Source organism: Salvelinus fontinalis, chromosome 24, assembly GCF_029448725.1.
Source record: "Salvelinus fontinalis isolate EN_2023a chromosome 24, ASM2944872v1, whole genome shotgun sequence".
In the NCBI taxonomy this organism is placed as follows: Eukaryota; Metazoa; Chordata; class Actinopteri; order Salmoniformes; family Salmonidae; genus Salvelinus; species Salvelinus fontinalis.
In genome coordinates, this window is record NC_074688.1 from 24,789,701 (window position 1) to 24,814,797 (window position 25,097).

Here is a 25,097-nt window from a genome sequence, read left to right on the forward strand (position 1 = left end):
ACAGGATCTATCAAAAGTGAAAAATGCTGCAATTATTCTAAACTGATTGTCCTGTTAACCTCACTATGTCTTTATTTGCCACTGGTCTGAATAATAAACCTGACAAACAGTGTTTCTTACAAATGAACGTGAGTATCACTATGAATATTACAATGAGTATCTACATGGTCAGTTACAATTAACTGATTAGCTCTCAAACTGACGATGACTTTACCAACACCAAGGATAAATATTGACCATTATCAATCAAATAAAAAAATAAGAGTACCCAAAACACGCTTCAGCCCAGCTAAAACAAAAAAGGAATCAGGTGCTTGAGTGAGGGACTTGAAAATCTCCCCCAAATTCTTACCGAAACATTCCATATACAGAACATTAGGAACACCTGCTCTTTCCATGACATAGACTGATTTGGTGAATCCAGGTGAAAGTTATGATCCCTTAAATCCACTTCAATCAGTGTAAATGAAGGGGGGAGAGGTTAAAGAAGGACTTTTAAGCCTTGAGACTATTGAGACATTGATTGTGTATGTGTTCCATTCAGAGGTTGAATGGGCAAGACAAAAGAATGAAGTGCCTTTGAACGGGGTATGGTAGTAGGTGCCAGGCGTACCAGTTTGTGTCATGAACTGAAACGCTGCTGGGTTTCCCATGTGTCAAGAATGATCCACCACCCAAAGGACATCCAGCCAATTTGACACAACTATGGGAAGCATTGGAGTCAACATGGGCCAGCATCCCTGTGGAACGCTTTCGACACCTTGTAGAGTCCAGCCCCGACGAATTGAGGCTGTTCTGAGGGCAAAAGGCAACTCAATATTAGTTCCTAATGTTTGGTATACTCAGTGTATATATTATATTTTGTATATATGTAACGGATGTGAAATGGCTAGCTAGTTAGCGGGTACGCGCTAGTAGCATTTCAATCAGTTACGTCACTTGCTCTGAGACATTAAGTAGGGTTTCCCCTTGCTCTGCAAGGGCCGCGGCCTTTGTGGAGCGATGGGTAACGATGCTTCGTGGGCAACCGTTGTTGATGTGTGCAGAGGTTCCCTGGTTCGCGCCCGTGTCGGGGCGAGGGGACGCGGTAAAGTTATACTGTTACATTGATGCTGTTGACCCGGATCACTGGTTGCTGCGGAAAAAGGAGGAGGTTGAAAGGGGGGTGAGTGTAACGGATGTGAAATGGCTAGCTAGTTAGCGGGTACGCGCTAGTAGCATTTCAATCAGTTACGTCACTTGCTCTGAGATTTAAGTAGTGTTGCCCCTTGCTCTGCAAGGGCCGCGGCCTTTGTGGAGCGATGGGTAACGATGCTTCGTGGGCAACCGTTGTTGATGTGTGCAGAAGGTCCCTGGTTCGCGCCCGTGTCGGGGCGAGGGGACGGTTTAAAGTTATACTGTTACATATACACTAGTGCAGTCACGCTGTATCTGGATCCATTATGTTACTCTGCTTCAGTACTATTCCATATTTACAAGGCAAAGTATAAACTGACAATAATGCATATCAGTAATTTATTTCATTTTGTCATAAATTTCGAACACAAACAGTTACATTAGCTTGTTAATCATTCAATGCCTTAGGGTATGAAACTAAGGGCTCTATTCAATCCGTATCGCGGAATTTCAGAGTTACAGCGTAATACAAATTTTAAGGCAATGTTCGCAGAGACTGCATTCACGGTAAACGCTGCATAATCGGAAATTACCTTTATATTTCTATTGCACAATCTGTAACGCTTCAGTGATAGATTGAATAGAGCACTAAATTCATGTAAACGCTGCTTTCTGGTTACGCCTGTGACAAGGGCATTGTTCACTTGCTACAGTAATATTAGTATTTTATTTAAAAGCTTTGCGTGTATAGAGTATAGACTTCTTCCAAACCCCAAAAAAGAGAAAGGTTTATCAATGACAGTACACCAGTTAAGCCCAGGACTATCTGGTTGTATTCTTTCTAGAACCTCTTTTCACTTAAACATCAATATCTGGCAAAAAGAGGGAAATAGAAAGTGTTTCTCCCAAGCCCCTAACACAGTACTGTCTTCCTCTTAACAAAGGGTGGTGACATTCTAAAACAGCATAATATTGTACAATATTAGTACCAGTACAGTATATTCTGCAATATCATCCCCATAGTAAATAGGGACCTTTAAGTGTACACACTAAACCTTAGATGTCTTGATTAAAAATGTGTATACACTAACAGCTTTAAATATTCATTGGGCACCATATATTTTCTTTTCTTGATTTCAAATATCTCCCAAGAGCATAATTCAATTTGTCAAAACATTTCTGTACAGTTTTAAACTGAGAACAGGACTGCTGCTAGTTCTCACATTAAAGACAACAGCAAAACTGGCACAAAACTATCACATGACTTTACGTCGGGACTGGACTTCAGTGAGTCACACCGCTGCCTGTCAGAATTGCTGAGTCTAAAGCACCACCTACACCTTCCCAGAATGCTCCTGTTCTTTGGAGTCTGGGGAGTCAAGCTAGACTCCAAAGTCACAGTCTGGGTCTGGCCATTTCAGCTGATCTGGGGTCTGGCTTGGTCGTGGTTCTGTTACTGCTTTGGTCCTGAGGATTCTAGACTTGCTCCCTCTCAGAGACAGACAGACGGGGGTTGATGCAGTGTAGTGTAGCATCACCCACCAGTAACCAGTCTGCAGTGTAGTGACTGATTACTAAGACTCCCTCCATCCCAATTAATTAAGCTTCACATAGACAGACAGTCACACGCTTCATATCACTCTGCATCTCTGGCTGGGGGAACATGCATGAGCTGGCAGCCCTGGAGGACTGGAGGGGAGAAGGACTGGGATGCAACAGAGTCGGTCATCCGCCCTGCTCACTCTAATCTCCGTCTCCTTCCCTCCCAATTGGCGAGGCCCCAGCCCTCCTCTACAGGCCCCAGTAGGGTGCCAGATTCCTGCGCTCCCGCTCGTAGACGTCAGGTATCAGCCCGTAGGGTGTCTGTACCATTTTCACAGAGTTCCTGCCAAACAGCTTCCTCTCGTAGTCGATGAGCTGACGCCAGAATCCCCCGTTGGGCCGGATGACTGGCCGGCGGGACTTGACCCAAGCGTGGGCCTCGGCCAGAGAAACACGGTGGTACTTCATCAGGTAGGCCAGGCACAGGGAGGCTGAGCGGCTCACCCCTGCAGCACAATGCACCAGCACGGCCCCCCGCTTTCTCCCCACACTGTGGATCTTATCAGCTATGCTGTCAAAGTACAGGGAGAGGGGGGAGTGGGGCATGTCCGCCAGTGGTACCTTTACATACTCCACGTGGGGCCAGTTGAAGTTGGGCAGCTCGATAGTGGCGTTGACCACGCAGGTGATGCCCTTGGACAGCAGTAGGCTGCGGTTGGACGCCACATTGCCCCGGCTCAGGAAGAGGTTGGGGGTGATCTGGGCGATGCCCCCTAGCAGACTGCTGTTCTCTGTGAGAAGCCTTGGCACGGCCGTAGGCACCACCGAGCTGTGGTGGTGGTGGTGGTGGTGGAAAAAGCTGCCTTGACTGCGAGAACCCATTGGAGAATAGAGTAAGAGTGACAGGAGAGTGGTACAGAGAGAGCAGGAGGATGAATAACAGAAATGTCTTCAGCAGCCTGAGGTCATGTTGGAACAGCAGAATCAGACAGCAGGAGATTCACCTGAAACAACAAAGGCACACATCCCAATTTCAGACCAAATTGGGTATCCATTTATATATATAAAAAAAATGCTTTCATTCAACTGGCAAACATACAGGTAACTGTCAAAATAAAGGAAACGCCAACATAAAGTGTCTTAAGAGGGCGTTGGGCCACCATGAGCCAGAACAGCTTCAATGCACTTTGGCATAGATTCTACAAGTGTCTGGAACTCTATTGGAGGGATGCGACACCATTCATGACTTGGTGTTTTGTTGATGATGGAAAAACGCTGTCTCAGGCGCCACTCCAGAATCTCTCATAAGTGTTCAATTGGGTTGAGAACTGGTGACTGAGACGGCCATGGCATATGGTTGACATTTTTATGCTCCTCAAACCATTCAGTGACCATTTGTGCCCTGTGAATGGGGGCATTGTCATCCTATGGGGGCATATCCATGGTAATCAAAATAATGGCCTGCCCAGCATGTTTTATACATGACCCCTTAGCATGATAGGATGTTAATTTCTTAGTTAACTCAGGTACCACACGTGTGGAAGCACCTGCTTTCAATATACTTGGTATCCCTCATTTATTCAAGTGTTTCCATTATTTTGGAAGTTACCTACACAATTACATCGGATGGTGCCATTAAAGCTATTTGCAATGACTCATCAAATTTGGTATATTGATCTTTTTGGATGACCTTGTGCTGTGACCGGACAGTTCTGTGTATGGCAAATGTTGCGCCAAGTCATCCATCGCTTTTCCAGTAGTGAGAGATGGGTGTGTGGCCTGCAGTGCCAGTACCAGCCAGGGTCTTTTTACCCCCTCAGGGAAGGTATGGTGGTGGGTCAGTGATTGTAAAACGCCTCGAAGGCATTTATGGATGGGAGCCAGAGAGCCAGATGCCTCATCACAGCACAGGAGAGGCTAACAAGAACAAACTGAACAACACAGCAAACAAAAAAAATACACTGGGCTGGGGACTTATTCCTGTAACAGGTCACACAGTGGCTTCCAGTAAGTGGAACCAGAATGGTTGTCTGAAATGTGCCAACCTGCTCAATGTGACTTCCTCCCTTCACTGCACTGGAGCTCCAGAGAGAGACAACACTGTTCCCCTGCACAGTAAGAACTGTTACTGAAGCTACTGTCTTACGGTGCCAATCTGGGTAATGCGTCACTCCTGCTGTCCCTCCCCACCCCACCTAAGCACCCTCCTTGGACCCACAGCATGCTGAGTCTGTCTCCCCCTGTCTCTCCCTGTCTCTTCCTGTCCTCCTCTATCTCCCTATGTCTTCCTGTCCCTCCCTGTCTTCCCCTTTCTCTCCCTGTCTCTCTCTGTTTCTCCCTGTCTTCCTCTGTCTCCCTATGTCTTCCACTGTCTCTCCCTGTCTCTCCCTGTCTCCCTATGTCTCCCCCTCTCTATGTCTTCCTGTCTCCCCCCTGTCTCTCCCTGTCTTCCTGTCTCTCCTGATCTCCTTCTGTCTCCCTATGTCTTCCTGTCTCCTTCGGCCTCTCTGTCTCCCTCTGTCTCCCTCTGTCTCCCTCTGTCTCCCTCTGTCTCCCTCTGTCTCCCTCTGTCTCCCTCTGTCTCCCTCTGTCTCCCTATGGTGTACACAGGTGTTATTACTACCTCTGAGGGTTTAGAGCTTGAGGTAGTCACCTCATACAACTACTTGGGAGTATGGCTAGATGGTGCACTGTCCTTCTCTCAGCACATATCAAAGCTGCAGGCTAAAGTTAAATCTAGACTTGGTTCCCTCTATCGTAATCGCTCCTCTTTCACCCCAGCTGCCAAACTAACCCTGATTCAGATGACCATCCTACCCATGCTAGATTACAGACATCATTTATAGATTGGCAGGTAAGGGTGCTCTCGAGCAGCTAGATGTTCTTTACCATTCGGCCATCAGATTTACCACCAATGCTCCTTATAGGACACATCACTGCCCCCTATACTCCTTTGTAAACTGGTCATCTCTGTATACCTGTCGCAAGACCCACTGGTTGATGCTTATTTATAAAACCCTCTTCGGCCTCACTCCCCCCTATCTGAGATATCTACTGCAGCCCTCATCCTCCACATACAACACCCGTTCTGCCAGTCACACTCTGTTAAAGGTCCCCAAAGAACACACATCCCTGGGTCACTCCTCTTTTCAGTTCGCTGCAGCTAGCGACTGGAACGAGCTGCAACAAACACTCAAACTGGACAGTTTTATCTCAATCTCTTCATTCAAAGACTCAATCATGGACACTCTTACTGACAGTTGTGGCTGCTTTGTGTGATGTATTGTTGTCTCTCTACCTTCGTGCTGTTGACTGTACCCAATAATGTTGTACCATGTTTTGTGCTGCTACCATGTTGTGTTGCCATGTTGTGTTGCTACCATGCTGTGTTGTCATGTGTTGCTGCCTTGCTATGTTGTTGTTGAAGGTCTCTCTTTATGTAGAGTTGTGTTGTCTCTCTTGTTGTGATGTGTGTTTTGTCCTATATTTATATTGTATTTATTTAAAAAAAATCAATCCCAGGCCCCCGTCCCCACAGGATGCTTTTTGCCTTTTGGTAGGCCGTCATTGTAAATAAGAATTTGTTCTTAACTGACTTGCCTAGTTAAATACAGATAAAATAAAAATAGAAAATAAAGTCTCCCTATGTCTTCATGTCTCCCTCTGACTCCCTGTCTCCCTCTGACTCCCTGTCTCCCTCTGACTCCCTGTCTCCCTCTGACTCCCTGTCTCCCTCTGACTCCCTGTCTCCCTCTGACTCCCTGTCTCCCTCTGACTCCCTGTCTCCCTCTGACTCCCTGTCTCCCTCTGACTCCCTGTCTCCCTCTGACTCCCTATCTCTTCCTGTCTCCCTCTGACTCCATCCCTCTCTTCCTGTCTCCCTCTGACTCCATCCCTCTCTTCCTGTCTCCCTCTGACTCCATCCCTCTCTTCCTGTCTCCCTCTGACTCCATCCCTCTCTTCCTGTCTCCCTATGTCTTCCTGTCTCCCTCTGTCTCCCTCTGTCTTCCTGTCTCCCTATGTCTTCCTGTCTCCCTCTGTCTCCCTCTGTCTTCCTGTCTCCCTATGTCTTCCTGTCTCCCTCTGACTCCATCCCTCTCTTCCTGTCTCCCTCTGACTCCGTTGGCCTCCCTCTTCCTTCCTTTGTTTCTCTCCGCCTCTCTCTGTCTTTCTCTGACTCACCCCGTTTCTCTCTGACCCTCCATATCTCCCTATGTCTGTCTCTCTCTGCCCCTGCCTCCATCTACCATATGGACATTAGTCTTCTGGAGGCAGATACACAACACCAGCTCCTCCAGATCTCCTACATACAGATCACGTCGCTCCAGTCTCTGATGAGTAGGACCCTTCATCCATCTGCATTTAAATTGAAGTTAGTTATCTGGAGGGAGCACAGAGCTTAAGGCACTACTTCACACACTGTTGCACCCGTCGTGCGTCATTCCATCCACACCTTGCACACTAGCCGGGGGAGCTGTCTCTCTCCCTCTCTGCCACAGTCTGGTTAACAAGCCACACGGATCAAATCAAACACATTAAATAGGAATTAAATCTGCCGTCTGTGCTGAAAGCACCTGCACACCTAATGTTACCCTCCACCTCAATGTGGTTGTTCTCTGAGGCTCTCTCTGTATGACACACACATATCATAATGCCACTAACCAGGACAGATAGCGCCTGCTGTCTAACAGAGAGCTTCGTTTTAATGGTAGTAACATGAATATCCTTCTGCTTTAGTGCACAGCACAGAAATGTCATTCTGCCTGGGGACTGAGGCTGAGGATGCATTCCCATCAATGAACCTATATGGCCCAGTTTGAGCAGGTTGTTTGTCTCCCTTATCCCCCGGCCTTCCCTCCCTCCCCAGGACTAATACACATCCTGCTATCCTATTCCCCTCCGATGCTAACTGCAAAGAAATCTATCTTCTCAGCCCGGTCACCGAATCCCTTATTCCCGAGCTACCATTCACTCTGGTCTGCACCTTGACTGTTCCCACATGCAGTGGTTGCCATGGAACACTTAGGTGCAGCTGACCACAATCTTTCTCACTGTTGCCGCTGGTGATAAACCAAAAATACCTGTAGTGACAGCGATACTAGGAGCAGTTTATGACTGTGTATAGACAGATAGTGACTGATTCAAAATTACATTTAATGGGAGAAAGTGGACAGGATATGCCAGAGGCGTCATGCCCATAGGGGGCACAGAGGCACGTGTCGCCTCAGATTTGTCCTCTTCTTTTTATTTATTTAATCTTTATGAACCAAAGAAATGTTGTTTCTCTGTAATACTTCTATCCACCGAGCAATTTTATGAAGTTGGCTTTAGCTAACCCAGATAGGTTGCCAATCTCCCAACCTTTCAGGCTGTCAATCAAGTTAGAGTAGCTAGCTTGTCTAGCTATCTTGTCTGGCATGCCTGCTGGCAAGGCTGGTAGACTTTTGAAGCAATTACTGAATGTACTGAATAAGACTCACATTCCTTTCAATCTTTTACCAGATTTTAGAAGAGATGGACAGAAGCATAATAAGCACCAGCCAGGAGGATACAAACAGCTCAAGAGGTATGCTTAGATATGCAGAAAAATACATTTTTGACATAGTATGATAATGAGTATGGCTCTAGATTGCAGGAAAAAGCTGTTTCAGGTGTTTGAAAAAGCAAAATTATCCAACCCCCCCCCCCCCCTTACGTTATGTGCCCTCAGATTTTGGGGGTACATGACTCCCCTGGGACATACCACATACACCAAATGGCCTGAGATTCTGAGATTCATTTTGTGCGTCTTTTTTAAGGCTACGTTTAGTCCATAGTCAGGATAAAGGCAAAATGTTTTGCTGCAGTGACCTAAGCCCTGTTTATACCTGCGGTTAACATGCGTCCTTAAGATCTCATCACAGTCAGATCGAAATGCGTCTTTTAATCATCAACACTTGAAGATCAGGACAAAGGCTGCATGTTAGAACTAGGTATAAACAGAGCTCATGTGACCAGCGTGAGGCAGTACCTGCTGGCCAAAACAGCAGGGCAATGGAGGGAATGAAAAAACAGGAAATAAGCACAAAACTCCTGCCTGGCTCTTCCAAAGTGCTGATGTGCCATGGCACTGGCTTTGCTGACATTCTCTCCCTCCATCCACATGGCTATTTATATCTGGTTTGGCCTGGGCAGAGGGGCTGAGGAAGCAGGGAGTGGAGAAGAGGAGGGAAGGAGACTATGCAGGGGCTATCACAGAGATTGACCTACTATATGTTGGCAAAGAGATGTCTCTCTGTCAATCGAATCTGCTCTGCCGTTTAATTCTCCAGAATAAATATGTCAGCGGAAAATAAAGCTGAGAGAGGGAGCAGCTTGAGACACATTTACAGGACGCTTATAAAAGTGGTTAGCACCTTCCACAGTGTTAACACTAATATCCATCTGTCCATCTGCTTTCAGGGCCCGTTCTCACCACACCTGAGGCCTGCCATGTGGCTGGTGCTTGACTTTACTTGGCTCTCCTACATCTGCATTGCAAGCGCAAGCACACAACCCATCACTCAGTGTGCGTTTCAGGGCCTGTCAACACAGGGCCCATCACAGATTATCTGATGCACATCTCGACTCTCTCGCTCTGCATGGGGAGATTCCGCGCCGGTCTGGTTCCACCTCCGACAGCACGAATGGGGAATGTGAGCGACATTGCAGAGAAAATGGAGCCTCAAATTGGCTCTTCTCCCACACCAAATGTGGACATTCGAAACCAGATCTGAACTGGGCATGTGCAGCTAGCTTAGCAGCTCAATGACAATCACACCCGCCGGACAAGACATGTTTGAAAACACTGAAAATTCCTGAATCAACAAGTGGCTGTCTGAATGGAACAGAGAGGGATGTAAGCAGCAGTGTGCTGTTTTCCCACAATGCAATCCATATTAATTCACCCTCTTTGACAGTGTTCCCACACAGTTACTCTTTATTCTATCTTTATTCTATCGCTAAATGGGAGCTGTGAGAAACACCTACCCAGAGCCTTCTATGTACAATAAAGTTCTCTGCACCTATACGTTTAGCTGATTCTGATATTTTTTTAAAGATGATATATTGTTACTTACACCAGATAGATGCATAGAAATGTGTTGTTTTACCGGGTCAGCCATAGATTAGTGAACCTCTTCAGCCTAACTTGAAGTGCTAGATGAGAATCTGGTCTGGTTGGTTATGTATGTTTTCCAGTATATCAGAGATGACACCTCACACTTGAGGTCAGGGTTAGGCTGTCCTGGCACCTGTCTGAGCAGAGTACCACCTCCCTGTGACACCAGGGACCAGGGTTAGGCTGTCCTGGCACCTGTCTGAGCAGAGTACCACCTCCCTGTGACACCAGGGACCAGGGTCTAGGCTGTCCTGGCACCTGTCTGAAAAGAGTACCACCTCCCTGTGACACCAGGGACCAGGGTCTAGGCTGTCCTGGCACCTGTCTGAAAAGAGTACCACCTCCCTGTGACACCAGGGACCAGGGTCTAGGCTGTCCTGGCACCTGTCTGAAAAGAGTACCACCTCCCTGTGACACCAGGGACCAGGGTTAGGCTGTCCTGGCACCTGTCTGAGCAGAGTACCACCTCCCTGTGACACCAGGGACCAGGGTTAGGCTGTCCTGGCACCTGTCTGAAAAGAGTACCACCTCCCTGTGACACCAGGGACCAGGGTTAGGCTGTCCTGGCACCTGTCTGAGCAGAGTACCACCTCCCTGTGACACCAGGGACCAGGGTTAGGCTGTCCTGGCACCTGTCTGAGCAGAGTACCACCTCCCTGTGACACCAGGGACCAGGGTCTAGGCTGTCCTGGCACCTGTCTGAGCAGAGTACCACCTCCCTGTGACACCAGGGACCAGGGTTAGGCTGTCCTGGCACCTGTCTGAGCAGAGTACCACCTCCCTGTGACACCAGGGACCAGGGTTAGGCTGTCCTGGCACCTGTCTGAGCAGAGTACCACCTCCCTGTGACACCAGCGACTGGGTGCTGCTCATTCACACCACCAATTTGTCGCCTGTCTGTGGAAGTTGCCGTGTAACTGGCTACACAGGGAGTCCAGCCCTGGGGGTTTAAAGTCCCTCTCTCTCCCAGGTAGAGATGTTGATCCCAGCCACCTGCAGCACCAGCTCATTTAATGACAGGACATTATGGAGGAGTGACCATAAGATAAGGCTATGTTTAAATGTTGTTGTTTTTTTGCCTAAGCTGTTTGATTTGTTCAATGTATATCATTTGATCCCTCTCTCTCTAGTCGATACAGGCACAAAGAATGAACACATCCGTTGGTTGTTGTGGCAGAATACACAGTATAAATTATATGATAGGTATCACTGTATTTATAATGCATTTACTAACATGGAGAGCCTTTGTTGCTGCCCTATGGCCAGCTGGCACAATGGGGGTGAGTGAGTGAGTGAGTGAGTGAGTGAGTGAGTGAGTGAGTGAGTGAGTGAGTGAGTGAGTGAGTGAGTGAGGGGGTGAGTGAGTGATTGAGTTTTGTACAATCTCCTACTATTTTTATGTCACAGGTATAGTATTACCTGTGATGATCAGACTATGGCATTGTACAGTATTAAAAAAGAGGTTGGAGATACACGGAAAAGATGATACTTTATTTCATATGGAAGGTTGTTTAATTGAGTAGTCATCTCCTTTTCATCCCTGCTACTTTCATAGAGAGTGGAAACCTCAACCTGTTACAGTGTGTGTGTGTGTGTGTGTGTGTGTGTGTGTGTGTGTGTGTGTGTGTGTGTGTGTGTGTGTGTGTGTTACACTCGTGTGTGTGCGCAAAGTGAATAGGTGTGCGTGTATGCCATGTGTTGAACAGTATTCCAGTAGACAACAAGAATACAAGGACTTGTGAATTCTGTAATGTCTTGTAAAACACACAGTAGTCTATTTGATTGTAGGGCAAACACATTATTCCCCTTTTAGTCACACACCAAATGAGCAGGGTATGATAAAATAACTACAAATTATGCAAATGAATTGCGAATATATATAGAGCGATATAGGCTTGATAACGTGTTTTGGTCTCTTGACTAATAGGCTACTGTCAGGCTTTGATAAGCAGTATATCCTACCTTCTCTGCTTCCTATAAGATATTGTAGAAAAATCATTCAGAAAGACATGCATAGGCTATGCTTTGTATAATATGTGAGTTTTACATAAAATATTATCTTCACAAGAATAAAACAAAATCTAGATATTTGATCTGTAGGCTAGCATAGAGTATAAAACCAACTTACCAAACCACTTTACTTTGCCTGAGGCGGTGATTTTCCAAGCGCGTTGCTAACACACCACTCCAGGCATGCGGTTGCAGATGATTAAAACTCTGAACATTAGGTAAAGCAGAGAATTCACACAGTCGTAGCCTTGTGGGAAATAAAATAGAATATTAATGAATAATTATGTAACAATATCACTAAAATGTCAAAGTGAGCAAAGAGAGAACTCCATGCGAATGAAATTTTTTCCGCCAGCTCTCCAACGGTGTCGCGCAGCAACGGTGTCGCGCAGGAAAACATTCGATACTGAAGCAAAAACCTAGGTGGTAGATTGAAGCGCCTCCCCTCTAAACAACGCAGTAGAAGAAGCTGTCAGACAGCTAGAAAGAGAGGTTTACACTCCCAAACTGATCTCGGACTCGGAGGCATGATTGTGAATTAGGCTACAGTAAGGAAACGTTGAGTTTGGACCACTGAAATACATGCTTTGGTTGTGGGCATAATGCTGAAATGTTATTCTTGTCTATTGCAAAAACATCAATTTTTCCATCAGAAATGTCTTCATTGAGATGGGGCAAATGACCTCACTCAGTCTGATCAGCTTTAGGAAAAACAAAATGGCTGGCTAGTTCCAGATGATTGCCTTTGATGCAGGCAGAGATAATCTAGTGCAGTGTAACCTGCAATGGATAGGGTACAATAGGTTGGTAGTACCATACATTATTTTTCATGAAATGGTGGTGAAATCTGACTTGCTACTAGGTAGTCTACAGAACTTCCCCTACATTGCATCACATAGCTGGTCACATGCGACATCTCTCCAAAAGGAAGTTCTCTTTGAAAACATAGACAGGAACAACTGCATCTTTTAAAAAATGTCACAGCCACAGGTCAAAGTAGGGCCATGCGTTAAGAGCAACCGAAAGCAATAAAATGTTCTGCCATACTCTTTCATGCCTGTGGCTGCCATATTTGACCAATGTCTACTAATATAACTGCAAGGAAGCATACTTGAACTTGAAACTTTCCAAACCAAGACACAATGCCACAATGCCAGTGTTTGTTGTTTGTCAGAACAGCCAGTGGCCCTCATGGTCGGAGTTTGAAGGAGTCAAAGAAAACAAAGAGAGAAAAGGTCAGAGGAAAACCTGATACCTTTAGCAGGAATCAGATCTGTGATGTCTATGTTATATCCCAAATGGCACTCTATTCCCTATATAGTGCACTACTTTTGATCAGAGTCTTGTGGGCCCTGGTCAAAAGTAGTGCACTACATTAGGAAACGAGTGCCATTTGGAATGCACACAACCATAGACATCCCAGTTCTGTTGAACAGTTACCAAGCCCTTGTGAAGGTCTGGCTGGTCTCATTAGGGGATTGAAGGAAAGGCTCAGAGATAGAACACAGGATGGAGAACTCCATGCACTACAGTGTACCACTTGACCTTTTTCTACCTTTGGGCATCCTTTCATTCTTACCATTACATTTGAATTATGTGATTCAGGAAATGTAACAACAAACACACAATAACTGCAAGCAATGAGGTACATTTATTTCACAAAGACTGGACTCCATAGGCCTGTTACTATAGGCCCTATCCTTTGAGTAATCTGTTTGATTTCCTTGTAGAGCGGAGCAGACGGAGGCAGCCCAAGCTGTGAGCTGTGCTGAGGCAGTCTGCTGGCTGGGTGAGATGACCATACATGACCCATGGCACAGCTCAGAGACCAGGCAGAAAAGCTGCCCCTGTAGGGCTATCCATAAAACCATTGCGATATACACTGTCTTCACTACATCCATACACCGCCTATATCAGGGCTGCTGCATGCCAAAGTATGCGTCCCATGTGGTACCGTAATTCCTATAAAAGTGCACTACTTTTGACCAGAGCCTTATTGGTGAAGTAGTGCACTATGTATGGAATAGGGTGCCATTTGGGATGCAGACAAAGTTAATGTTATTTAAAGAGATCCTGAGAGGGGTTTTATCCTAGCCATAAACCCAAGCATGGTCCCTGCTCTGAGTCACTCCTAATTACCTTCAATGCTGATAATCACCAAAGTCAATCAACTGTGAAACAAACAGTGGTCTACCTGACTGTAGCAACAACACAACACAACACTGGTAATTTAGAGCTGGCTGCCTGGCTAGATTGGATGGGCAGGATGGCAAAGAAACAAGGGGGAGGGATGAGGGGGTAGGGAAAAGCTTTGTGCGTCCCATATGGTGCCCTATTCCCTATGGCCCCTGGTCAAAAGTATTGCACTATATAAGGAATAGGGTGCAATTTGGGACACACAGGGAGCGGAAAGGTAGTCATACATTGTTCCTCTTTCTATATTGTCATGTCATATTTCATTGAACAGGACATGACGAGGTGCAGGAGACTGATATTAACTCATGCTACATGTCAGTGCGTATCAAAGAATCACAAGAGAAATGCATTGGGAAAGGAGAAAATTGGGATAGCAGAGCAAATAGTAATGTCTGCCAATAGAATGAAGGAGATACAAGCCAGCAGTAAGATTTAATAAGGAGTGTTTGGACAGAGGGGGAGGACAACACTGAAAAAAGATAGAGGGAGAGTGACAGGTGATGCGTCCCTAATGGAACCCTATTCCTTATTTAGTGCACTATATCAGGCACAGAGGAAAGCATGTATGAGTGCTGGAGGCTGCAGAGAGGGGAAGAGAGACTCGATTGAGACAGAAATGTCAGATGTGTCACAAGCATTGCGGTGAGATGGTGAGGTGGTTTAATATGGTTCCAGAGCCTTCTGCAATGGAGGCTAAGAATGTACACTCACTGTCACCCCAAAACAACAAGCACCTGCAAACTAATTTCAATGGAGCTGTCTGGTCCAAATGGGTGAGCGGTACCACTGCCCGCTACTCAGAGAGGTGCTCAGATGAGTCGTAGGGTTCAGGTTGCACCAGGGCCACAATGACTTGACTACGGCTGCCTACTGTATATAACAGAGTTTGTTTGTAGCAGACTTGTGGAAGCAAAGCTGTTAAGCATGCACAGTGACGTCTGTCACACCTGCTGGAGTGTCAAACATTTCACACACAGGCATCTTTTCACATAACATTGTAGTATGTAATCACATAAATAATGAAGACTGGTGAGGTATAACTACCAGATAACAATGCAGTTTGTTTCTCTATGGCTTATCAATGGCTCCTATAGAGAACCTTGAATCCCACTAATAAATTAAGAACATTAAAACATGGCACGATAGCCAGGTTAAATTTAATCATTTAGGAAGAATTTTGGACGTGATAGCTAACCCATTTTAGTGTCCCATTGAGAGAGAGCGCTACAGAAGAAATAGAAGTGTTATTCCAGAAGCATTGGCAGGAGCTGAGAGAGATCTGCTCCTTAAGAGACGTTAGTACACTCTTAGAAAAAAGCGTTATTTGGCTGTCCCCATAGGAGCACCTGTTTTGTTTACAGGTAGAACCCTTTTGGGTTCCATGTAGAAACATCTGTTGAAATGGTTCTACTTGGAACCCAAAAAGGTTCTACCTAGAACCAAAAAGGGTTCTTCAAAGGGTTCTCCTATGGGGACAGCCAAGGAACCCTTTTAGGTTCTACATAGCACCTTTCTTTTCTAAGAGTGTACTGCTCTCTCCCAGAACCCTCCACACCAGGAGGCCACTTCAGCTGAGTGGCTTTCCCAGAAAGAGAGACTTCCAGATGGGTTAGAGTGAGATGAGACTGGCTTTGGGTATGGGGGGGAGCTTCAATGGTTTAGGTGGGCATGTCTCTAGACAGCATGGCATCTTTCCACAGAATTTAACGTCGGTACAGTACAGTCTCTATAGTGGAATTAAAGGCCTGTGTAAAGACGGTTTAGTAGGACAAAGTTCAGACAGCACCCGATACTCTGATAATACTATATCTGAGAAAATACAGTCTGATCCACCCTGATCCTCTGCTCTGTCACATAGCCTTGCTGCAACACTATCTCAAGGGAAGAGAAACTTGCGGATTGTTCTGTCATTTATTTTGGGACTGCCATTAACGCATTCTCTTCCTTGGCAGGGAGGTGGTAAGACGAGGCGTGTGGAAAGTGTTTTGTGGTCAGTGATGGAGAGTAGATGTGCTGGACTTGGCTGGCAGGCTAAATTAAGCCCTGGCTGCTGCCATTGATCCCGCAGGCGCCTCCCTCCCTGCATCGCTCCAGCTGTAACCGCAGTAAATAGACCTGGGATCGTAAGTGTTTGCATTGGCAACAGAGCAGGAGAGTCTGGGCTCAGCATGGTGTCTCCCTGTCACTGTGACCAGGACTACTCCCACATCAAACAAGACATTTAGCTGCTGCTAGCTACTGCAAAGAAAACCATGCAGAACCTGAGATGCCAGAGCATCAAAGAGCTCTAAAGGAGGGAGGTTGCAAGCTTCGTTGTTGCTCTTTGTCCTAATAGGATAAGGATTTGACTGATTGATAATTAATATGCTTGGGAGTAAATGTCTTCAATAAGCGTGCCACATTGAGTGTAAAAACATTGTGTTATGTGTTTAATGGAATGCAGCTGCTTGCTCTTCGGCTTTGGTTACAGAGACTCAGTCAGTGAGGAGAAACACGTACAGGGATGTGGGGAGAAGGGGGGGGGGGGGTGGAAGTGGGTGGGCAGTGCTACAGCAGACTCCAATTCTGAGTTCTGCTCTGGTTAGTCACGACTCTTTTGCCCAGCAGATGAGCGTGAGCAACAGGGCAAGAGAGAGAGTGTGTTTGTGGCTGTGCATATACGAGTGTGTGGCTGTCGACACAGCTCCCCTCATTGCTCCTCCTTCCCCGAGCCAATCCTCTTTTTAGACTTCAACTCTAGAATGCCTGAGACCTGGTTGCCAAGGGAACCCAGCATTTTGACAATGGCAGACATGTTCACCTCTGTGTTAATCACTGCCTAGTAATAATGGCGGAAAGGGTCCAGGCAGAAGGGAGCAGGGAGGTTTTCCTTTCAGCAGGAACAGAAGCAGGGTTACAGTGCATTCGGAAACTATTCAGACCCCTTGACTTATTACACATTTTATTACATTACAGCCTTATTCTAAAATGTATTTTTTCCCTCATCAATCTACACACAATACCCTATAATGACAAAGCAAAAACATCACATTTACATAAGTATACAGACCCTTTACTCAGTACTTTGTTGAAGCAACTTTAGCAGCGATTACAGCCTCAAGTCTTCTTGGATATGATGCTATAAGCTTGGCACACCTGTATTCGGGGAGTTTCTCCCATTATTCTCTGCAGATCCTCTCAAACTCTGTCAGGTTGGATGGGAAGCGTCCTGCACATCTATTTTCAGGTCTCTCCAGAGATGTTCGATCAGGTTCAAGTCCAGGCTCTGGCTGGGCCACTTGTCCTGTTGTCCTGTTGGAAGGTGAACCTTCGCCCCAGTCTGAGGTTCTGAGTGCTCTGGAGCAGGTTTTCATCAAGGATCTCTCTGTACTTTGCTCTATTCATCTTTCCCTCGATCCTGACTAGTCTCCCAGTTCCTGCCGCTGAAAAACATCCCCACAGCATGCTGCCACCACCATGCTTCATCGTAGGGATGGTGCCAGGTTTCCTCCAGATGTGACGCTTGGCATTCATACCAAAGAGTTCAATATTGTTTTCATCAGACCAAAGAATGTTGTTTCTCATGGTCTGAGAGTCCTTTAGGTGCCTTTTGGCAAACCCCAAGCGGGCTGTCATGTGCCTTTTACTGAGGAGTGGCTTCCGTCTGTCCACTCTACCATAAAGGCCTGGATTGGTGGAGTGCTGCGTAGATGGTTGTCCTGGAAGGTTATTCTATCTCCACAGGAACTGGAGCTCAGTCAGAGTGACAATTGGCCTCTTGGTCATCTCACTGACCAAGGCCCTTCTCCCCAGATTGCTCAGTTTGGCCGGGCGGCCAGCTCTAGGAAGAATCTTGGTGGTTCCAAACTTCTTCCATTTAAGAATGATGGAGGACACTGTGTTCTTGGGGACCTTCATTGCTGCAGACATTTTTTGGTACCCTTCCCCAGGTCTGTGCCTCGACACAATCCTGTCTCGGAGCACTGAGGACAATTCCTTCGACCTCATGGCTTGGTTTATGCTCTGACATGCACTGTCAACTGTGGGACCTTACATAGACAGGTGTGTGCCTTTCCAATTCATGTCAAATCAACTGAATTTACCACAGGTGGACTCCAGTCATGTTGTAGAAACATCTCAAGGATGATCAATGGAAACAGGATGCACCTGACCTCAATTTCGAGTCTCATTGCTAAGTGTCTGAATACTTATGTAAATAAGGTATTTCTCTTTTTTATTTTCAATACATTTTCAAAAATTCTAAAAATCTGTTTTCACTTCGTCATTATGGGGTATTGTGTATAGATTGATGAGCATTTTTTTTTTTTTTAAAGGGAAGGGGTCTGAATACTTCCCGAATGCACTGAATGTCCCAAATGGCACTCTATTCACTAAATAGTAGGATACTATATAGGATTTAGGACCCTATTGGTCCTGATTAAAAATAGTATACTATATATGGAATGGTGTGTCATTTGGCACACAGCCTAGGACTCCACTGACCAGAAAAAAAGCCAAGAGTGCTTGTTTATTCAACCAACTGGAAGGAAATATCTTTCTTCCCTTTTCACCGAATAACACTGCAGTTCAAAGCAAAGTTGAAAATCGATACTGACGAAGACGAGGGATGCTTTAAAACCAAGATGCCCATTTCTTTAGGAGAGCTGTGTTTTTATCCAAGGTCTCTTCAGAGTTTACACAATACTTAGGGCTTTGTAAAATGCTTCCTCACTTCAACACTGAGAACTGCACAGAACGAGATCATGTGAGGTGAGACCTGACAGGCACTGAACAATGCCTCTGCAAAATATCAGCAAATAAACATTACTTCCTGTGCATGATCCCTGAAGAGTCAATTTATCTTCCTGTTCTTCCTGTTAAGGCAAGGGCTGATTTCAAGGTTTTACTGCTAACCTACCAAGCGTTACATGGGCTTGCTCCTACCTATCTTTCCGAGTTGGTCCTGCCGTACATACCTACACGTACGCTACGGTCACAAGACGCAGGCCTCCTAATTGTCCCTAGAATTTCTACGCAAACAGCTGGAGGCAGGGCTTTCTCCTATAGATCTCCATTTTTATGGAATGGTCTGCCTACCCATGTGAGAGACGCAGACTCGGTCTCAACCTTTAAGTCTTTACTGAAGACTTATCTCTTCAGTAGGTCATATGATTGAGTGTAGTCTGGCCCAGGAGTGTGAAGGTGAACGGAAAGGCTCTGGAGCAACGAACCGCCCTTGCTGTCTCTGCCTGGCCGGTTCCCCTCTCTCCACTGGGATTCTCTGCCTCTAACCCTATTACAGGGGCTGAGTCACTGGCTTACTGGTGCTCTTTCATGCCGTCCCTAGGAGGCGTGCGTCACTTGAGTGGGTTGAGTCATTGACGTGATCTTCCTGTCTGGGTTGGCGCCCCCCCTTGGGTTGTGCCGTAGCGGAGATCTTTGTGGGCTATACTCGGCCTTGTCTCAGGATGGTAAGTTGGTGGTTGAAGATATCCCTCTAGTGGTGTGGGGGCTGTGCTTTGGCAAAGTGGGTGGGGTTATATCCTTCCTGTTTGGCCCTGTCCGGGGGTATCATCGGATTGGGCCACAGTGTCTCCTGACCCCTCCTGTCTCAGCCTCCATTATTTATGCTGCAGTAGTTTGTGTCGGGGGGCTAGGGTCAGTTTGTTATATCTGGAGTACTTCTCCTATCTTATCCTGTGTCCTGTGTGAATTTAAATATGCTCTCTCTAATTCTCTCTCGCTTTCTCTTTCTTTCTTTCTCTCTCTCGGAGGACCTGAGCCCTAGTACCATGCCTCAGGACAATCTGCCATGATGACTCCTTGCTGTCCCCAGTCCACCTGGCCGTGCTGCTGCTCCAGTTTCAACTGTTCTGCCTGCGGCTATGGAACCCTGACCTGTTCACCGGACGTGCTACCTGTCCCAGACCTGCTGTTTTCAACTCTCTAGAGACCGCAGGAGCGGTAGAGATACTCTTAATGATCGGCTTTGAAAAGCCAACTGACATTTACTCCTGAGGTGCTGACTTGCTGCACCCTCGACAACTACTGTGATTATTATTATTTGACCATGCTGGTCATTTATGAACATTTGAACATCTTGGCCATGTTCTGTTATAATCTCCACCCGGCACAGCCAGAAGAGGACTGGCCACCCCTCATAGCCTAGTTCCTCTCTAGGTTTCTTCCTAGGTTTTGGCCTTTCTAGGGAATTTTTCCTAGCCACCGTGCTTCTACACCTGCATTGCTTGCTGTTTGGGGTTTTAGGCTGAGTTTCTGTACAGCACTTAGAGATATCAGCTGATGTACGAAGGGCTATATAAATACATTTGATTTGATCTTATCTTACAGTGTCTTGTGCTTACTGTGTATGTGTACACAACAGAGCTGTGAGTGCTATTCATCTAAATACTTGTCAGATGTATTGCAAGCTGTTATATATTTTCTTGATGACTGAACATAGGCAGACAGAATTTAACTGATTAATCTAGTAGTTGAGAATACTAGAACAAGGGCACTGATGCCATCCAATCCAATCCATCTCATACACTACATGATCAAAAGTATGTGGACACCTGATTGTCGAACATCTCATTCCAAAGCAATGGGCATTAATATGGAGTTGGTCCACCCTTTGCTGATATAACAGCCAACACCATCTGAGAAGGCTTTCCACTAGATGTTAGAACATTGCTACCGGGACTTGCTTCCATTCAGCCATTGGAGCATTATTGAGCTTGGGATGTTGGGCGATTAGGCCTGGCTCGCAGTTGGCGTTCCAATTAATCCCAACGGTGTTCGATGGGGTTGAAGTCAGGGCTCTGTGCAGGCCAGTGAAGTTCTTCCACACCGATCTTGACAAATCATGTATGGACCTCGCTTTGTGCATGGGGGAATTGACATGCTGAAAGAGGAAAGGGCCTTCCCCAAACTGTTGCCACAAAGTTGTTCATGGTGATCTTAGGCTTGTGCTCGGCCATGGAAATCCATTTCATGAAACTCCTGATGAACAGTTCTTGTGCTGACGTTGCTTCCAGAGGCAGTTTGGAACTCGGTAGTGAGTGCTGCAACCGAGGTCATACAATTCTTACGCGCTATGCGCTTCAGCACTCAATGGTACTGTTCTGTGAGCTTGTGTGGTCTACCACTTCGCAGCTGAGCCGTTGTTCCTCCTAGACGTATCCACTTCACAATAACAGCACTCACAGTTGACCGGGCAGCTTCAGCTGGGCCGAAATGTGACGAACTGACTTGTTGGAAAGTTGGAATCCTATGACGGTGGCACGTTGAAAATCACTGAGCTCTTCAGTAAGGCCATTCTACAGCTAATGTTTGTCTATGGAGATTGCATGGCTGTGTGCTCGATTTTATATACCTGTCAGCAACGGGTGTGGTTGAAATAGCCAAATCCCCAAATTTGAAGGGGTGTCCACATGCTATTGTATATATTAACAGCTGCAAAAATGAAAAACAACAGTACTGTGCTGGGGAAAACACGTTCCACTTGCATTCTGTGCTTAATGCAAAATGCAGAAAGTGGAGCTATCACAAGCACTTTATCTTCAACGGATGTACAGAGTAGAGTTTCCCCCAAAGGAAGTCAGTACCACTTCACCTTTGTAGGGAGGGATGGACGGGGGAAGGGAGGGATGGTGAGTGCATATGAACAGACAGTGTGTGGTTGAAGAGAGAAATGGCAGATCTCCACACACAGAGCACTGACACTAACATCTGCTCCATCTGTCTGCTGCCCCTGCCAGCTTGGTTTTACACTGTAGCTAAACCCAGCCAGCTTGGTTTTATACTGTAGCTAAACCCTACCAGCTTGGTTTTACACTGTAGCTAAACCCAGCCAGCTTGGTTTTACACTGTAGCTAAACCCAGCCAGCTTGGTTTTACACTGTAGCTAAACCCTGTCAGCTTGGTTTTATACTGTAGCTAAACCCTGCCAGCTTGGTTTTACACTGTAGCTAAACCCTGTCAGCTTGGCTTTATACTGTAGCTAAACCCTGCCAGCTTGGTTTTACACTGTAGCTAAACCCAGCCAGCTTGGTTTTACACTGTAGCTAAACCCAGCCAGCTTGGTTTTACACTGTAGCTAAACCCTGTCAGCTTGGTTTTATACTGTAGCTAAACCCTGTCAGCTTGGTTTTATACTGTAGCTAAACCCTGCCAGCTTGGTTTTACACTGTAGCTAAACCCAGCCAGCTTGGTTTTACACTGTAGCTAAACCCTGTCAGCTTGGTTTTACACTGTAGCTGAGGCCAGCCAGCTTGGTTTTATACTGTAGCTAAACCCTGTCAGCTTGGTTTTACACTGTAGCTAAACCCAGCCAGCTTGGTTTTACACTGTAGCTAAACCCTGTCAGCTTGTTTTTATACTGTAGCTAAACCCTGCCAGCTTGGTTTTACACTGTAGCTAAACCCAGCCAGCTTGGTTTTACACTGTAGCTAAACTCAGCCAGCTTGGTTTTACACTGTAGCTGAGCCCAGACTTTTTGGTTTTATACTGTAGCTAAACCCAGCCAGCTTGGTTTTATACTGTAGCTAAACCCTGCCAGCTTGGTTTTACACTGTAGCTGAGCCCAGACTTTTTGGTTTTATACTGTAGCTAAACCCAGCCAGCTTGGTTTTATACTGTAGCTAAACCCAGCCAGCTTGGTTTCATACTGTAAATAAACCCTGCCAGCTTGGTTTTACACTGTAGCTAAACCCAGCCAGCTTGGTTTTACACTGTAGCTAAACCCAGCCAGCTTGGTTTTACACTGTAGCTAAACCCAGCCAGCTTGGTTTTACACTGTAGCTAAACCCAGCCAGCTTGGTTTTACACTGTAGCTAAACCCAGCCAGCTTGGTTTTACACTGTAGCTAAACCCTGTCAGCTTGGTTTTACACTGTAGCTAAACCCTGCCAGCTTGGTTTTACACTGTAGCTAAACCCAGCCAGCTTGGTTTTACACTGTAGCTAAACCCAGCCAGCTTAGTTTTAAACTGTAGCTAAACCCAGCCTGCTTGGTTTTATACTGTAGCTGGGCCCAGCCTGCTTGGTTTTACACTGTAGCTGGGCCCAGCCTGCTTGGTTTTACACTGTAGCTGGGCCCAGCCTGCTTGGTTTTACACTGTAGCTGGGCCCAGCCTGCTTGGTTTTACACTGTAGCTGGGCCCAGTCTGCTTGGTTTTACACTGTAGCTGGGCCCAGTCTGCTTGGTTTTACACTCCCGCCAAGACGAGCAGCAGCTCGTTGTCAACAGCTTTTGTTGTAATTTGAACAACCAAACTTACTGATGAGTTTTTTATTTATTATTTCCATGTCACGCTTATTCCAAAAAACATCCAGCCGTTGTATACCGCAGGGTTTCCCAAACTTGGTCCTGGGGCCTCCCCTGTGGGCACATTTCGTTCCCACCCCCCCAGCACTACACAGCGTATTCAAATAATTAAAGCTTGATGATGAGTTGGTTATTTGAATCAGTTGTGTAGTGCACACGGTGGGCCACAGGATCGAGTTTGGGAAACCCTGGTATACCGCACTCATCTAACTCAACTGCTGCAATAAATCCAGAGAACTCCAGACAACCCAACAAATGAACTTGTTTACCTGGCCATGAGACCCTGGTTTCAAAATGAATGTCCCAGAGCTTCTTACTGCCTGATAAATGTTTTCTCTCACCCACAGAACCTCATCCCGATTTCCTCCCATGACACCTGACAGCCGACTGTCTACGCCCCAAACGACACCCTATTCACTTTATAGTGCACTACTTGTGACTAGGCCTGGCCTATGGGCTCTGGTCAAAAGTAGTGCACTTTATGGGGGCCTCCCGGGTGGCGCAGTGGTCTAGGGCACTGCATCGCAGTGCTAACTGCGCCACCAAAGTCTCTGGGTTCGCCCCCAGGCTCTGTCGCAGCCGGCCGCGACCGGGAGGTCCGTGGGGCGACGCACAATTGGGCTAGCGTCGTCCGGGATAGGGAGGGTTTGGCCGGTAGGGATTTCCTTGTCTCATCGCGCTCCAGCGACTCCTGTGGCGGCGGGCTGGGCGCAGTGCGCGCTAGCCAAGGGGGCCAGGTACATGGTGTTTCCTCCGACACATTGGTGTGGCTGGCTTCCGGGTTGGAGGCGCGCTGTGTTAAAGAAGCAGTGCGGCTTGGTTGGGTTGTGCCTCGGAGGACGCATGGCTTTCGACCTTCGTCTCTCCCGAGCCCGTACGGGAGTTGTAGCGATGAGACAAGATAGTAATTACTAGCAATTGGATACCACGAAAATTGGGGAGAAAAGGGGATAAATAAAAAAAATAAAAAAAAAAGTTGTGCACTTTATAGAGAATAATGTACCATTTGGGATACAGTCTCGCTTTCCTGTTTCACACTCCTAGATCTTTTCACCAGGAGGTAGGCGGGTGGCAGAGTGTGTATGTCCCAAATGACACCCTGTTCCCTATATAGTGCACTATTTTTAACCTGGGCCCACTTGGAAGGCAGATAAGGGCTCACGTGGTCCCGCAGTCACATTGATCGAGAGCCCAGTCATTGTACCTGCGAGGCAGCGCTTACACCAACATGCCCTGCAGCGGAAAGAAAGTTAATTAAATGCTGACACCTTTTTTTAAACTCTCACATACACCTACAACCTCACAAGAGAAATAACATTAGGCTGCAAAACAGACTTTGTGGCTTCTTCATCCCTGTAAGCGGAGCACATTTCCAGGCCCAAGGCCTCCATTTCAGGAAGCAGCCTCCTCCTTATCATCAAAGGGGGGGGGGGATCTGGGGCAGTAATCAGATTGTAAGCGCTGCTCTGACGTGACGCCACTGATCTGATAATGCCATCAGAGTAGAGAGGAGGGAGAGGCCACTGGGCTGGCTGACTGGATCTAGGTGGTTAGCATTAGTCACATAGCGCTCCCTCGTCACACCAAAACGTATATTCATTTAACATCTCAAAGTAAGAGCGCTGATACGAGGAACAGTTTCGCATTTTACATCTTAAAGAATAAGATTACATGGATGGGGGAGGGGGTCTGAAACGCTTTATGTATACGACCCCCAGACCCACTCCTGGCAGAGAAGGAATCAAATCAGAGATGGAGCCCATTGTCAAACTGGGAGTCTGGGAGAGGTG

At 46.5% G+C, this 25,097-nt stretch overlaps 1 protein-coding gene across 1 annotated transcript; it reads right to left on the bottom strand.

Annotated features, from left to right (window-relative positions):
* Positions 1-1,501: 1,501 nt before the first annotated feature.
* Positions 1,502-12,489, bottom strand: LOC129822209 (dual specificity protein phosphatase 14-like). The gene is made up of 2 exons (XM_055880295.1): positions 11,925-12,489; positions 1,502-3,662 (listed from the first exon to the last, which is right to left on the bottom strand). Exon 2 carries the CDS (start codon positions 3,538-3,540, stop codon positions 2,908-2,910), a length of 633 nt encoding a protein of 210 aa, XP_055736270.1. The 5' UTR covers positions 3,541-3,662; positions 11,925-12,489; the 3' UTR covers positions 1,502-2,907.
* Positions 12,490-25,097: the final 12,608 nt, after the last annotated feature.

What these genes read in the sequence shown, in the direction of transcription:
- LOC129822209 (XM_055880295.1), bottom strand. Translation starts at nt 3,540, where the DNA reads ATGGGTTCTCGCAGTCAAGGCAGCTTTTTCCACCACCACCACCACCAC.